This window comes from Dromiciops gliroides, chromosome 6 (assembly GCF_019393635.1).
Source record: "Dromiciops gliroides isolate mDroGli1 chromosome 6, mDroGli1.pri, whole genome shotgun sequence".
NCBI lineage: Eukaryota > Metazoa > Chordata > Mammalia > Microbiotheria > Microbiotheriidae > Dromiciops > Dromiciops gliroides.
This window is the reverse complement of record NC_057866.1, coordinates 245,864,960-245,882,248: the sequence shown is the minus strand read 5'-3', so window position 1 is coordinate 245,882,248 and position 17,289 is coordinate 245,864,960. Positions and strand designations below refer to the sequence as shown.

The 17,289-nt window shown below is 36.2% G+C and overlaps 1 protein-coding gene across 2 annotated transcripts in view; it reads left to right on the top strand.

Moving 5' to 3' along the window:
- Positions 1–17,289, top strand: part of PPP3CA (protein phosphatase 3 catalytic subunit alpha) — a 400,754-nt gene that overhangs the window by 344,379 nt on the left and 39,086 nt on the right. For both annotated transcript variants that reach the window (XM_043970719.1, XM_043970718.1), the window contains exon 8: positions 1,113–1,207. In XM_043970719.1, the coding sequence (XP_043826654.1) occupies positions 1,113–1,207 (95 nt within the window). The remainder of the gene's footprint in view (positions 1–1,112; positions 1,208–17,289) is intronic.

Sequence of the window (17,289 nt, the reverse complement as noted above, 5' to 3'; positions counted from 1 at the left end):
TAAAATCATGGGCCTAAAATTGAGGGCCTAGCTCACATGATATTGCTCATTCCCATAGACAAGGCAATTAGAGATTTGCAAAGGACTACAATTATTGTCTTCCTGTATTGGCATCAATTTTCCTAAGTTCAAAAGAACAATATGAAGATATCTAGAAATTATATTTTATACCATCTAATAAGATTTTGTGTTTTCATTAGATAATTCAGCAAAATTAAGAACAGTTTGCCTGCCAAAAATAGTGAGCAAGAGACACCTTAGGGGAAATAACATTTTTTTTTCAGAACAATGCTTTGCAGTAAATTTTCTGGATTGATATTCCAAAAAGCTATTCCCTGAAAGTAGTAAAATACTTTTTTTTCCACTTCAGTGGAAGAAAGCCAATATCTACCATTTCTTTTGATTATTTGAGAAATAAGTGTTGTATTATGCATTTTCTTGCCTTCAGGAAAATAAAACAGTAACTGACTTCTTGATGTATTTCCAAAAATCCCTTTTTTCCAATTCCATTACTGATTGATTAAATGTTACCTTGCTAGGAGAATTATCTTTGACCCACAAAAGCCAGAAGGAATGGGAAATGGATAAATACAAGTTGAAAATCTAAACTTGGCTAGATGTTCTTTTGAAAGCCACATTGCTATTCAGGGAAAAATTATGGACCAGACCATCTCAGTAGTGCATCTGTAAATCTGGAGAATAGTTGGCTTGGGCATTCATGATCTGGTTTGATGTTTCAATATAAAAAATATCTATGGGTTTCTGAAGAGAAAAACTCCATAACAAGTCATGCTATACAAAGCATGTCTTGTGCCCTCTAAAATATAGAAATCACATGAAGATTCTTCCCTAAATTCTGCCAATGGTTGTAGGAAATTAGGGAGAATTATGAAAATGAACACTATCCTTCAGTAAAACCCCTGAAATGGATTGTAGTTTGTCTGTAAACATACCTTAAAAAGAAAGTATCACATTATGGGATATAAATGGTCCTTACTCTACTAACAGGATTTTATTCCTTTTCTGATATCCATTGCCAAACCTATAATTTGGTATTTTTTCATTTAAAAAAAACAGCATTGTTTCTAGCTTATATTTTATTTTATTTTCAGGTATCGCATGTATAGGAAGAGCCAAACAACAGGCTTTCCTTCTCTAATTACAATCTTTTCAGCACCAAACTATCTAGATGTGTACAATAACAAAGGTAAGTCACTTGGTTGAATCTTGAATCTTTGGTCTTGAACTTGGTCTTGAATCTTTGAGGAATATGTACTCCATTTAACTTCAGTCTTTGCATTGTGAGGGTATGGCAAGCTAACATTCTTGAGTCATTGTAGCATCTTTGTTTTACTAGGTTTTCTTTTTCAGTCTCTTAACTGCTCATTTGGCCCCAGGATATTACATAACACTCTAAAGTTATAGATCAGATATCAATCTAGATGCAATGTTTGAGAGAACTTCCTTACTAGGAGTTCCCTGTAATAATAAATTCACAGTTCTGTTTTTTAAAAATTATCATTGTTTTCTTTCCTTTATTTTCCCAGTTGTATTTATCAAATGTGCACAGTCATATTTAGCACATATGTACATACAAACACACAATATAATTTATATGTGTGTTATGTGTGCACATATATGCACATGTCATATATATATATATATATATATATATATATATATATATATATATATATATATATAACTGAAATAACGATGCCAGATAGATGAATTGATGGATGGATGGACATATTGGTGATAATACATATACATGTTATCATTATTACAGTTATCATAACGGTTATCTCTTCCACATTGTGAATTTCCCCATTATGGTTTCAATATATCATGAGTTGGGATAAGAAATTAAATGGGAATTTTGGGGGAGTTATGCAGAAGCTACAGATGACACATGAAGGGCGGCAGACAGCCCAAAAAATGTTTAGAAACTCAGAAATGCATAAAATATATATGTGTAATACTACATAATATCAACATATTTTATCCTATAATACCATAATAATTCAGACTTCTCTTACATAAAAGGAGGGCCAAAAATTTTTGTGCAGTGTTTCCAGATTACTGGGGCACTGTGCCACTTTTCCCATAATGTGGAAGTAATAACCTTATTATTTTTGTCCTGAACATGGTACTAGATTTCTCATGTTTTCCAATAAATATAATAAGTAAGACTTCTTAAGTAAATGAGACTTAAACCACTTAATACAGATATAAGATGATTAAATGGCAAAATACATGATGTGACATTAAGTATTTTAGGAATTCAAGAGAGAGGAAGATGACTTTGGGATGAAGTCACCAGGGAAGGCATTGTGAATGATGTGGTACTTGAGTGGGACTTTAGAAGATGAGTAGGGTTTGAAAAGGCATTCTTGAATAAAACATAAGGAACCAGCTTCAATGACGGTTGGAATCAAAATTGAGCTGTGAAGAACCAAACTGGATGGACTTTGTGAGCAAAGTAATGGTGGACAAATCTGTATACAGATTATATAGAACTTTTAATGTCAAAGTGAAGAGTTTGATATTTATCCAGAGGGAAATGCAAGTTTTATTGAAGGCTTTTGAATAGGGAAAGAATAAAGGTTTGTTGGTTTTTTTTTTTTTAAGATGGTCAAAGATAGGATAGATTGAAGTGGAAATTGATTGGATGCAGGGAGATAGTAATCTAAGCAAGTTAAGAAGAGGGCCTAAATTAGGATAGTAGCAGTGAGAAGAAAGGGATTAAAACACTTCAAGGGAAAAATAAACAGAACATGGCCCCTCATAGAATATAGGTGATGAAGAAGGAGCAAAGAGTCAAAGATACTCCAAACTTGTACCCCAAGGTGAGTGGGGAAATGATTATGTGACTGGCAGAAATAGGGAAGATGCAGAGTTGGGCGATGGAGAGGGAAGGATTGGTTTAGTTGGGAAGAAATTAAGACCAGTTTTGGATATCTATAAGTAATTACAAGTAGTTACTATATTTAAAAATAGAGACTCAATAAGTGCTGTCTGGAAGTAGAGTCATGAATTGAAGAAATCTGTTTTAACTTTTTCCACATCAGTTTCACCTGTTTTCTTACATATTATTTCTTGCTATTGTTATAAGTCTTGCTAGCCTTATTATAAAAAGTGGAAATCCAGGTATTGTTTTTCCTGTTTTAGAGAGAAAGAAGAAGGTACAAACAGCAACTCAGCTGACTTTGTTATAACAAAGTTAGGGTCTTCCTAATGTAATGCCAGTAAAGACAGTGAATCTCTTAATGTTGTCATCAGCTTTTTGATTCTGTGTTTTAACCAATTTCTATATAAGAAAGAACATTTTCATTACTTTTTTTTTATCACCCTCAAAGCTTTTATAACTCTGCCATAATAAAGCATTTGACAAGGGCAAAAAATGTCATTTTGGTAGGTCCTTTTACCCCAAAGAAAATCACTAAAAATGTAAACAAACTGTATTTCCCCTTTGTCCAGTAAGATTCAGTGACTATATGACAATTCAAGTCTAGATACAGCCTGGGTAGTTGATGTAATTATGAGAAAAGATGAGGCATCAGGTCTTGTTCTGCAGCTAGAGAATCTGTGTTCTGTCATTATGTTCTCCTGCCACGTGGGGGAAAATCACTTCTCTAAGGAAGGGAATAGAAGCACGGCAGTTTTGAATTCTCTCCAAAAGAATGAAAGAAATCTCCCGAGACAAAAAGACAAACTGATCGGAGAGAGAGGAGAGAAAGACGTTCATTTCAATTTGTGTAAAATCTCTGAAGAACTTTAAAACTATTATGCTAACACTGTGTACTGTATATGGGGGTGGGAGCCATTTATTCATTGCTAGAAGTAAGAGTTAGTGTATTTGAATAAAATTAATGTTAACTAGAGTAAAGAAACAAACCACAAAATTGCTTTGCCAGCAACTTCAAAGGAGAGCCAACAGGAAGATAGCAGCAAAAATTCTGGGCTTCTGAGAACTCTGTTGTGAGTCTTAGCAACATGGATGAATTTAAGAAAATCTGAAATTGCAAACATGGTGATTGCAGTATGATTAATTTTTCATTATAGCTCTTGCAGAGCAGGGCAGAGCTAATAGTTTCTCATGGAAAAGTGAAAAAAAATGTCAAGTGGGGTTTTTTCCTTAGAATATAAGACTTAATGATGGTCATAGTCAAGACAGTGGCCAACCCAACAGTTCTGAGTATTCCAGGCAGATTGTCTTTCCAAAGAGGCTTATTCATTCTATTTCTTTTGCTATTTCCAAAGATAATATGGTTGATATCTTAAGTCTCCACTACTGAAAGATTGTAGTCTGCTTGCCTCCATTCTGCCTTCACTCCCCTACCATATTCTGCACAACAGTTTGATCTTCCCGGGACAATGTTTTTAATATGTCAGTCACCTAAATTTTGGCTTCTTAAACTGTGGGTCACAACCCCATATGGGGTCACATAACTGAATGTGGGGGTCATGAAAAATCTGACAGCAGTAAAAGGTTATGTATACCTATTTTATATACCTATATATGTAGGGTCACATAAAAATCTCTTAGGTGAAAAGGGGTTGCGAGTGGAAAAAATTTAAGAAGCCCTGCCCTAAATCATAGATTGAACAATCACAGAATGGTAAAAGTAGTAGGGACTCCAAGGGAATACTTATTCAAAGCTGTTGTCTTGCAAATGAGGAAGTCAAGAATCAAAATTGAGTTGTCCAAGTGTCTTCAAGCCGTTCAGAAACTTTCAGTGGTTTCCTATTACCTATACAAAGAATCCAAATCTGTAGCCTGACATTCAATAGCTGAAACTTTTTAGTTTTATCTCTCTGTTCCTCCTTATGGGGCCATTTCATACCAACCAAAACAGTCTATTTATTCCCTTGCCATAGCATATATTGCTGATGCCATATACTTAACATGTGTTACTTTCTGCCTTATAGTAGGCAGGAAGTGACACCTGTTAAAAGAGGTAGTGTGGTCCAGTGGAAAGCATGCTGAATTTGGAGTCTGAGAGAACATTGGTTTGTTTCCCAGCTCTACCATTCACTAAGGCATTGACCTTTGAGTCCTCAGTTCCCTCATTTGAAAAATAAGAAGGTTGGGCTATTTGGCCTGTAAGATTCCTTCCAGCTCTAAATGTCTCTCTAATTCTTTAAACTTATACCTATATTTTAGTCAGATGAGGGAGAAGAAAAGTCAGGTCATCAAGAATTTTTTAAGTTCTTAATACATGCCAGGGACTGTGCTATGTGCTAGGAATATAAAGAAAGGAAAGACAGACCCATGGAAATTACAGACTCAGTGTTTGCCTGAATGAACTCCGAGAAACAGATCTCAACAGGTGTTAATGTCACCATTTTACAGATGAGAAAACTAAGGATAAGAGAGGTCAAGTCCATGGTCACCCAGTAGATGCTTAAGGAAGAATTAAAATGTAGGACTTCCTTGGGGGCAGCTAGGTGGTGCAGTGGATAAAGCACTGGCCCTGGATTCAGGAGGACTTTAGTTCAAATCCAGTCTCAGACACTTGACACTAGCTTTGTGACCTTGGGCAAGTCACTTAACCCTCATTGCCCACCACCCCCCCCACACACACAAAGTAGGACTTCCTTACACTATGCCACACTGCTTCTAAAACATTTTCTGGTTTTGTCCTTTCCTTTTTGTTTTCAACAGCGAAAAGAAGCACTGTACCATAGTTTTGTTTTGTTTTTTTAAATGAGAAAAAGGTATGAAAATATCAAATTTAAGTATTTACTTCTCTCATATTTTGTGCAAGCTTAGACATTCTTCAAATCCTTATAAATTATTCCAAAAAATATTTGTTCAATACCCACCACATGCATTCTGTGACGGTTCTCATATTTTTCTTCCTTTTCTTTCTTTCTTTTTTTTTCAGATGTTTTATCTTGTAGGCCTTTAGAATTTTTCCACTAAAGATATTCATAGGCTTGTTCTGTTTTTGCAATTACACACATGAGTGGGATCACTTTTTGGTAATAACTTTATAGGATAGATGAAATTAAGCCAAGGGCTAGAGCCAATCCATGGTCTAGACTTTCCTTCAGTGAACTTTTCTGCCCTTCAATCAGAGCAAATTGATCTTTATGGTAATTTGCATGACTCAAAGTGCCCCCAAGCACCTTTAATGATTCTAACCCAAATCTTTTTTTTTTTGATGAAAGAATGCTTAAGTTTTCATATTATTTAATTATTAGATTGTTTGGCATATACTGAACAACCAGAGGTCAGGTTCTTGACCAAATGGATGGAAGACGAGATATAGGCACCATTAATTTAAAACAAAACAAAACAAAACAAAAAAACTAACTCCACAACATTCCAGAAGGTTAAGGATGCTTTAAGTTTAAGTGGTCATATTCACTTGCTTCTTTTTTTTCCTTTTTTTTTGGGGGGGGGGGAGGCAATGAGGCTTAAGTGACTTGCCCAGGGTCACACAGCTAGTAAGTGTCAAGCGTCTGAGGCCAGATTTGACCTCAGGTCCTCCTGAATCCATGGCCAGTGCTTTATCCATTGCACCACCTAGCTGCCCCCTTCACTTTAGTTTCTTAAGAAGTGCTGAAAAGAAAGATATTGATCAGTTACCTATCTCTATAAGGGCTAGAACCAGAGGAAATATGCATGTTCAATAAAGAGAAAATTAGGGTTTTCCAAGGAAAAATTCTGGTTCATTTTTGAGACCAAGTGACCAGGACATGTTGTGAGAATTCTTTCCTTGGAGATTTGAAAGAGCCAAGTAGAACCAAGGAGCAGGGCCATTCACGGTAATTCTTTTGAATACAGAAATATGACAAGTAGAAATAGACATCTGAGACTCAAGAGGAATGGCTCAATTTGGTCATAGCCTCAGAGAGTAATGAGGTTTTTCAGCAAAAATATTTTTCCAAAGCTTTTTCCCTTCTATAATATATAAGATGGCATATTAATTTGTTCTGAGCTAATAATTCAGCTTTTCTTTTTCATCTTGAATGCTATAGCTGAGTACAATTACATTTTAAGCATATGTTACTCAGTAATATACTATTAATGTAAGATATTTCCCATCTTTCGGTCTCAGTTGTTTGCATGTAACATTTGATTTTATCTCTGCTAAATAGTGTTATTTAAGAAAGACTTTGGAATGCCATATTCATTGGGTTATTATGCAGATCGTTCTTTTATTTTCAGGTGGCTTTCAGGTAATTCTACATGGCTTTCACAAGAGGAAAAGAAGTCTTTGAAATGAAGTGCTATTTGTTTCTTTAAAATTATTCTTTAGTGCAGCATATTCAAATATATAAATAATTAATACAGTGTAAGTTAGAGTAGCTTTTAGGTTATCCTAAAATAAATAATTCATTTCTCCCCTTTTAAAAACTATCCCCAAAAGCACCAATGTTTTCCAGTCTCTGTTTATCCAGCTGCACTATCACAGTGGGTCAGGAACACTGCTGGAGGCCAGTTTTAGTTTCAGTCCTGTTCTCAACTTGCTTTCTTTTTAAATATTAATTAATGGAAAGGGGGATCAAAAAAGAAATCACCCATTGAGATTTTATATTCCGATCATCCTATTAATCCTTTGACTCTTAACTCAATGAAACATTGATTGTTTGGACTCCTGAAATGTGTTTATGTGTTTACGTGTTTGATTGAGAAATTAAAGAGTTGATATCTAGATTTCAGCAAGGCATTTGACCAAATCTCCCATGATAGCTTTGTGGGAGAGATGGAGAACTATAGACTGTATGATTAAACAGGTGGTTGCATATCTGGTTGAATGACCAGAACCAAATGATGTATTAAAGTTAGTCTGGGCGATATAGTCTCGTAGAGTATTTGTGGGGATCTACCCTTGGTTTTATGCTGTTTAACATTTTTTTACATGAATGTGCCAATGAAATGCCTCTCAAATCTTGGGATGACATAAATTCAGAAGGATCAAATATCATTTTGTCCTATGACAGATTTAGGATCCTTGAAAGACCAGAAATCTGTTAAATATAGGAAGGATTAATTTTAAATGAATAACTAAACTCAAAAAGTTGAGTGAACATGTTTAGAATGGGGAGATAAATGGCTAGACAACGGTTTATATAATAATACATGAGGGTTTTAGTGAACTATAAGCTCAGTGTAATTCAACAATGTAACATGTCAGCTAGAAAATCTCACACCATCTTCAGTTGTATTAATAGGGAAATGGAATCCAGGAAAAAGGAGGTGGTGGCATTGCTACATTATACTTGGTTCAGACTACATCTAGAATGTTGAGTTCAGTTCTGGGGGCCACGGTTAATTTATATATATACATATGGGTAGGGTAGGGTGATTGGATTGGTGAAAGGAATGAACACAACATGCAACACAAGGATCAGCTTTAAAAAGTAGGAGATGTGACTGGGGCAATAGGATAGCTCTGTTTAAGTATTTGAATAGGCTGTCACTTGGACAAAGGATTAAATTTATTCTACTTTTCCTTAGAGGACAAAATTAGAAAGTAGAAGTTAGAGATGCAAATTTAGACTCAATGGAAGGAAATGCTCCTAGCAATGGGTATGGTTCAAAAGCAGACTAGGCTGTGTTTTCCCATTTGGAAGTCTTCAGACAAAGAGAAAATAACCACTCCTTGGGTATATTGTAGCTGTGGGGAGAAGGGTGGGGGGAAGCAGAGGACTCTTCCCACTCTGAAGTTTGTTTGTTTTGTTTTTTGTTTTTTTTTTATAAGCTTATTGAGCACCAAAAGAATGAATAGTGCTTAAGATGTATATTAAGAAAAGGCTTTCTAGCCTCAATGGAGCTTTAAAAATTATATTAGCTGAAATATGTATAGCACTAGTGTAGAAATATCACCCAAGTCCCTTATTCTCTTTCCTCTCACCCAATCTACACTTCCCTTTGGCAAGCAGAAGGTTCCCAGGAGGGGTAGACATCTTGCTATATCTCAGTGTTCTAGGCACAACCCTGATAAGCTAATATTCTTTCATTATTCATAACTGTTGTTCTTATTCCCTAGTGGTATTCTTCCCATTTAAAAATCAAAGAAGTTGACATCAGTAACTCTGAATTAGAAGTATTTACTAAATAGAATCAAATCAAAAGTCATTAAAATATTCTACCCCCAAACCAGGAATATAGTTCCCCGTCAATGCATGTAGTATCTGACGGACATAGACTTATGAATCTATAGCATAGAAGCACTGAGTAGAAGACATGTTCCTGGGGCAATTCACAGCTTCAAACTCTAAGCCTAAGCAGTGATGTCATTTGTCCCCAGCAGGAACATTCTGCACCATTCACTGATGGTGAAGCTGTTTCTTTATTGACTATTATGCTCAGGTAACTCCAATTCTGAGCTGCCAAACAAGTGTTAAGTTCCTTTATTGGGGGAAAAAAATAAAACCCTAAGCCTGGAAACTGCAGTACTTTTCCAGGTGGGCTTCCTTTGCTGGGCTTTTATGGGTTTTCCCCACTTACTTAGTAGATGGCACTGCAGGGAAAGGGAAGGGTGTGCCTTTTACCTTTTGAATCATCTTTTCCAAACAGCAAAGCTTTTACCCTAATCACCTCTTTCAAACAGCAGGTGAAAGGGCAGAGTTTGCTATCTCCCTGTGAACAAGCTCTGAAGACTTTTTTTTCAGACCTCCTTGGAGGTTTGAGCTCAACCCTTGAAAACCTTATCTTGTTTTGTTTTTGTTATTTTTGTTTGTTTGGTTTTTTTGTAGTGAGGCAATTGGGGTTAAGTGACTTGCCCAGGGTCACACAGCTAGTGAGTGTTAAGTGTCTGAGGCCGGATTTGAACTCAGGTACTCCTGACTCCAGGGCCGGTGCTTTATCCACTGCACCATCTAACTGCCCCCAAAAACTTATCTTAACCAACCTTTTGCTCCAAAGCAAAGTTCTCTTTTGTGAAATAAATTAACTCTTATATCATGGTAAAAACCCAAAATCTACTCTTCTGCCATGCAAGACACAACTTGACAATATACACTTGTCTCATAGTCACTAAACTCTTCTAGATATCAAGATTTCCCAGCTGTCAAGCTTAAAGTCCTCATATCAGTCAAAAATAAAATAGATACTGGTGGAGAAGATATTTTATTCATTTTTACAGTGAATGAGGGTCTTTTCTCTAAAAGCTTCTTTGTCAACATTTATCTAACAACTATCCTTATTTCTGCCCATTTCTATTGACAAATCAGTCAATGCCTTAAAGTGGCAGTATCTTAGATATGTACAAATTAATAAAACTACAAAAGGCATTGAAGAGAAAGTGAAGTGATTTGCTACACGCATCTTAAAAGTAGAGACCTATATGAGGTTCATTTTCCCCTCATTTTTCCTTGGAAATATGAACAAAATTTGTAATGACATCATCTTCACATTGAATATATTGAGTTAGTGACAACTCAGTGCTAAAGCTGTCTTAGAGATCTCATTTCAGAATGCAGTGCTTAGGACTGGATTTTAAATATGATTTTTAAAGCAAAAATGATATCACATTACAAAATTATATTAATGTTTTTCAAAGTATCTAATGCCTAAGGAAAATTGCTTTAATTATAGTTTTTGAGGCTAAGGTTGGATTGCTTATAGCAGCAGTTAATCAATTGACAGCAAGAATTACCTTGTCCTGGGGCAGCTAGGTGGCACAGTGGGTAGAGCACTGGTCCTGGAGTCAGGAGGACCTGAGTTCAAATCCAGCCTCAGGCACTTGACACTTACTAGATGTGTGACCCTGGACAAGTCACTTAACTCCTACTGCCTCACCAAAATAATAATAATAATAATAATTACCATGTTACCATGACCTTTCCCCCCTTCCTGATAGCATCTTAAAGATGGTCACAAAGAGCTTTCTCTATGCCTTTCATTCATGGAGATTGTATCATTTGCATGCGTATAGAGAATCATAGGCTTTAAAACCAGATGAGAATTTTGTTAGAATCTAATCCTACCCATATTTTCAATTCCATTCCATTCACTTAGACAGTCATTTACAAAGTTTCTCTATGCCATTCACTGTTATAGGCACTTGATCTACAAATACAAAAAATGAGACAATTCCTACCCTCTAGGATCTTACATTCCAGTGTGGGAAGGGAAGGAGAGACAGAGACAGAGAGAACAAAAAGAACCAAAATGAATAGAAAATAAAGATAGGGGAGTTAAACATTTAGCAAGATAACTTTACCTAACAGTAGAACAGAAGCAGCTGGGTAAATCAGTGTAAAGAGTAATTCTTAAATTATGCCTTGAAGGCTCAGAATAAGGCAGAGGTGAGGCAGGAATGCATTGCAGGCATATAGGATTCCCAGTACAAGGGCAAAGTCATGGCCATGAGAGATGGAATGTATATGAAGAACAGAGATAGGGTCAGTTTGACTAGAGCATGGGATGTAGAAAGGGAAATAATGTATAATAAGGCTCAAAGGTTTGGCTGGAAGGAGGTTGGCACAAGCTTTAAAAGACAAAGATGAGTATATATTGTATTGTAGTTGAAATGGAGAGATGTTGGGGTTTAGTGAGTGGACACATAGGTGCTTAGGGAAAAATGACATGAACACCCAGCTGGCACAATGGTTAAGAATGCTTCACTGTTGGAGTCAAGAAAACCTAAGTTCAAATTCCCCTTCAAACACTAGCTATATGACCCTGGGTGAGTCACTTAACCTTTGTAAAATGAGGGTAATAATAGCACCTACCTAGCAGGGTTGTTGTAAGGATCAAATGATATAGATATAGATATATAGATTTTTTTCTTAAAAAGCAGTTAGCAAAGGACCTGGTACATAGTAAGTGCTTATGTCTTTCAAAATCCCCCTCAGACACTTGCTAGCCATGTGACCCTGGGCAAATCATTTAACCTATCTCAGTCTCATTTTCTGCATCTGGAAAATGGGTGGTGGGTGATTATGGCACATATCTTACAGGGTTGAAATGCTAAACTATTTGTAACTATTTGTAAAATATTTTGCAAACTTCAAAGCACTATAAAATGCTAGTTTTCATCATTATTGGTAAAATTATTACAAAATGATAGTGTTTATCATACTGATGTCTAAAACATACCCTGTAACCAACAGCAGTATCATTAAGTACTTAATATATTTTAGGTACTTAAATATATTAAATATTCAGTCTTGTGCCTTACTAGATCTCTTTCTTTTATGTTCAGCAGTGCATTAGTCTCTCCTTCAAGTGCTTCACCAACTTGAAAACACTTGGATGTACAAGGGTCAGGGTTATCTCATGACTTAACCACAGTTTACCTATAAGTTCCTTCTGTTAGTTATAGCTAGTGGTATAATTGGTAGGAATTACTCAGGGTTGTGGATCATTGGCAAGAAAGGGTACCTAGTAGTATCACAATAGTCATTTCATGACCGGTAATAATTGGTAATGAAACTTAACTATAAGGGGAAAACTTCCTAATAATTAAGGAAAACTTTCTAAGAAAAAGGGGAAGGGGAAGGGTTAACATCTGAGTTGGTCTTTAAAAAATGGGAAACTATCCACCAGACAGAGGAAAAGAGAGAACTTAAGAAACATCAAATAAAGGCAAGGAGATATGAAAGCATACTGTATATTTAGAAGATGGACAATTTGTCTGATACATAGTGCACTTGCCAGAGAGCAAAGTGAGTTAAGCCAGGAAAGGTAATGTGGTATTAGATTATGGAAGACCCTGAATACCAAGCTAAATATTTTCAACTGTATTCTTTAGGCAGTGGGGACCCATTGTAGGGTTTTGATCCAAGAAGTGGTGTGACCATGTCTTTGTAAAAGGAAGAATGGTCCATCAGTGTGTGAACAATTATTTGGAGCAAGGAAAGACTGGAGGTGGGAAAGCCTGCCAAGAACCCATCACAATATGATATGTTTACACTGTTACACTATTTACACTAAATACACTATTATCATCTGATGGCCTCAAGTGAATTCAGTGAACCCAAATCTGAATCTATAAATAATATAATATTTCATGTTGATTAAAGTTTGTAGATCAGGTAGAATTTACTCAGTCAATAAGCATCTATTAAGCAATTAATATCATGTCTGATACTGTAAGCATTGATAATAATGACTGATAAAAAATAATAATGACTGATAAAAAGCTCTTAATGGGTTGCTATGAGGAAAGAACTATTATTACTCCTATTTTATAGATGAGGAAACTAAAGCTGACAGTTGAAATGATTTGCCAAGGGTCACATCACTGGTGCCTGAAGAAAGATTCAAACTCAAATCTTCCTGTGTCTTCCCATAATGAATTTCTGGGTGGCATGGTGGAGAGAGTATCAGAGCCTGGAGTCAGGAAGACCTGAGGTTAAATCCAGCCTCAGACACTCGCTAGCTGTGTGACCCTAGGCAAGTCACTTAGCCCTGTTTACTTCAGTTTCCTCATCTATAAAATGAACTGGAGAAGGAAATGGCAAACACTCCAGTATCTTTGCCAAGAAAACCTCAAATAGAGTCATGAAGAGTTGGACACAACTGAATTGACTAAACAAAAGCCCCTATTTTTGTTACCAAATGTTCTATTAACTTCAGATGTGACTGTAACTATCAATTGACCAGATCTACTGAGTATCAAGCATTGTACTAGGCTGTACAAAGAACAAAATAAATGAGATGATCCTTGCCTACAAAAAAGACATTTAGGAATTCTAGTAGCTTGCCTTCCAGAAAGCTGTTCACATGCATGTATATATGTATGTACATGCATGTGTATATGCAAACATACACATATATGCATATATATATACACACATATATACATATAGAGAGGAAACTACCAATTTTATACACACACACATATACACACACACAAACTCTTCTGTATACTACACAAAGAAACAATACATGCAGGTTGCAACCACAATCTAAAAGAGCAGCCAAAGGACATCATGAATATATTAGACCAAGAGTCTTAGCCACATGAATATTGCCCATTGTTTTATCCTCCGAACCTTTAAATCCCCTTTCGTGGTGCCTTACCCATGCCACGATAATATATTACTCCTGGCATCTCTGTTTGGGCATTGGCCAATGGCAAAGTATAAAGGAAAGAGCATTTCAGTTCTATTTCAAAGAAATAAAATTTCATTCCACTGAACCTGAATGGATCAAGATTATTTTGGCACTTGCCCTGTTTGAGGGGGCCTTACCTTTTTTCTTTTGCTTCCACTTTGAGGAAGCCTATAGAAAGTGTGAAGAAAAGGCCTTAGATAAATCTAAGAAATGAGATTCATTTTAGTCTCCCAAATCTATCTGTATCTGATCGAATATAATTATGTTACAAAATTTGAATCAGGGATTATGCTTTTGGTACAAGATCATCTGAACACAAATGTTGAAAATGCTTTGCACAATCTCCAACACCAAGGTGTGCTGGAAGCATTGCACTTACTAACCCTCTTGCCTAGGAAATTCCATTCAGAATGGACTGAGTATGAGATGATAGTCAATCAGTATGGGAAATGTTGTAATAGACTCTCTTAAAGAAGGAATCTTCTCTCAGTATGGCTGTCCTTTGACATACTGATCTCAGTTTCTTAAGTGTGGGTAATAGAGTTAACTAACTCTGTTAGAGGCAGCTGGGTGGCACAGTGGATAGATCATGCTACTAAGGCATGCCTTTTAGTTTCACATCATACTTACAATCTTTGTGATGGATAAATAACATAATCTTTCAGCCTTAGCATCCTCATGTTCAAAATAGGGTTGATAATAGTACCTAACTTATAGAGTTGTATATAATATATGTAAATCACTTTGTAAACCTTCAAGCCCCATGTGAAAACTAACTATTGTTAAGAAGTGATCTCATATCCCTATAGAATCTCTGGATATCTCATAATCAGTCATTAAACCATATGGTGCTAATGGATGGAGATAGAAAGAAAAGGTAGAAATGTAAGCTTATGAAGCTTACATTCAAATGAAGGGAATCTCATATGCATGGGAAAAAATCATTGTTGTTTAGTAATGTCTTACCCTTGATGACTTTTCTTTGGCAAAGATACTGGAGTGGTATGCCACTTCCTTCTCTAAGCAAACAAGATTAAGTGACTTACACAAAGTCACACAGCTAATAAGTGTCTGAGGCCATATTTTAACTCAGAACTTCCTGACCGGGGCCTAGCACTCTATCCACTGTTTCACCTAGCTGCCTTCATAATAAAGATGGATCAGATGAATATATAAATATATATATATATATAAATATATATATATATAGAGAGAGATGATAGAGAAATAGATAGAATATATAGTATTATGATATATTTATAATATATTAAGATATAAGATAGATATATGATAACTTTGGAGGGGAAGGAGCCAGCAGCTGGGGTGGGACAAGGAAAAATCTCATGAAGGAAATGGCATTGAGCAGAGTCTTTGAAGACACTAGGGATTCCAGGAGATACCGATATTGTGGAAGAATATTCCAGGAATGGGGGTCAGGCAATGCAAATACACAGAAATGACAAATGAAGAATTATGTGTGAGGATACAGTCCTCACATAGTCCTCAGTATAACTGGATAGTAGATAGAAGGGAAGAGAGTAATATGTAAGTCAAGATAGCTAGATGGTAGAGTGGATAGAGTGTTGGACTTGGAGTCAAGAAGACCTGAGTTCAAATCCTGCCCCAGACAGTTATTAGCTATTTTACCCAGGCTGTTCTTAGATTCTTTCTTCACCTGTAAATTTAGGATAAATAACAATAGCTACTGTGCCAAGTGGTGAGAAAATCAAGATAACCTATATAAAGTGCCTTGATAGTCCTAAAATGGTAAATAAAAGCTAGCTATTTTTTTTCTGGTGAGGCAATTGGGATTAAGTGATTTGCCCAGGGTCACACAGCTAGTATGTGTCATGGGTCTGAGGCCGAATTTGAATTCAGGTCCTTCTGACTCCAGGGCCGGTGCTCTATCCACTGTGCCACCTAGCTGCCCCAAAGCTAGCTATTATTAAATAGTTTGGAAAGCTGGGAAGGGACCAGGTTGCAATGAACTATAAAAAGCAGCAAACTATAAAGTGGAATTTATAATTTGTTGCAGATGTAATAGGAAGACTAGATTTTATTGACTAGGGAGATGACATGGTCAGATAGGCTTTTAGGAAAATCACTTTGATGGCTGTGCAGAGGATGAATTGAAGGTGGGAGGGACTTGAGGCAGGAAACCAGTTAGGAAGCTAAATAAGAGTTCCTAAGCACCTGAACTGAGCTGGAGAATGTGTTAGAGGAGGGAGAAATATCCAAGAGATGTTATAGAAATAGAAATGACAGGACCTGGCAATGAATTTGATTTGGGGCTTGACTAATGATTAAAAATGACAGCAAGGTTCTGAATTTTAGTCACCAAGAGGATGGTGGTGTCTTAATAGTAACAGGGAAGTTCAGAAGGAGGAATGGACTGAGGGTTCAGAGGAAGGCAGAAATTTAGTTTTGTTTTGGATATGTCAATCTTGAGATGCATGCAAAGGCATTCAGTTTTAAATAATGCATAGGTAATTGGTGTGAGATGGGAACTCAAAAGAACCATGAATTGGATATATAGATTTGGGAGTCATCTGAATTACGGGATCACCTAAGTAGATAATTTAGAAGAACCAGGGAAGAAGCCACAGGACAGACCCATGGGTCTGCCATTAGGTATCACAGTTGCAATAATCCAGCAAAGGAGAGTAAGAAGGAGCAGATTGATAGAGAGAAGAAAAAAAGAAAGGAACGTGTCACAACAATACAAAGAGGAGAGATTAGCCAGGAGGAAATGGTGGCCAATAGTTACATACAATGTAGCAGAAGTGAAGAAGGATTGAATTTCATTACAATGAAAAGATCAATAAGGGTCAGACATGGTCACTTGCAGGGGAAAAATACCTCAAATGTAACTTACAAATAAGATAAATAAAGCTGGGAATTATTTAGAGACTTGGCCAAAGTTATACAGTGGGTCGACTAGGATGAATACCACCATAATTCCTTCCAATATTTGTTTACACCTACATATGGAAGTGAAATAGCATTGACTCTGTATTCCTTGATCTTCCCTGTGTAAAAGAAAGTAATTTAAGACCCTTACATGGTATTTATTAGCAGAACTCTAAAAAAAATCTGACCATTTAAAGGGTGATTTTGGTCTACAAACAATCATATGAGGGACCAAAGAAAATCTTTTAGTGGGAATTTTTCTTCTCCTTCTTAGAACTGTACACGGAGGAGGTAGCCTTGGATAACTCAAAGTGTGTCATGCTTACATCCCACCAAGGATGAATGCTTTTCATGCA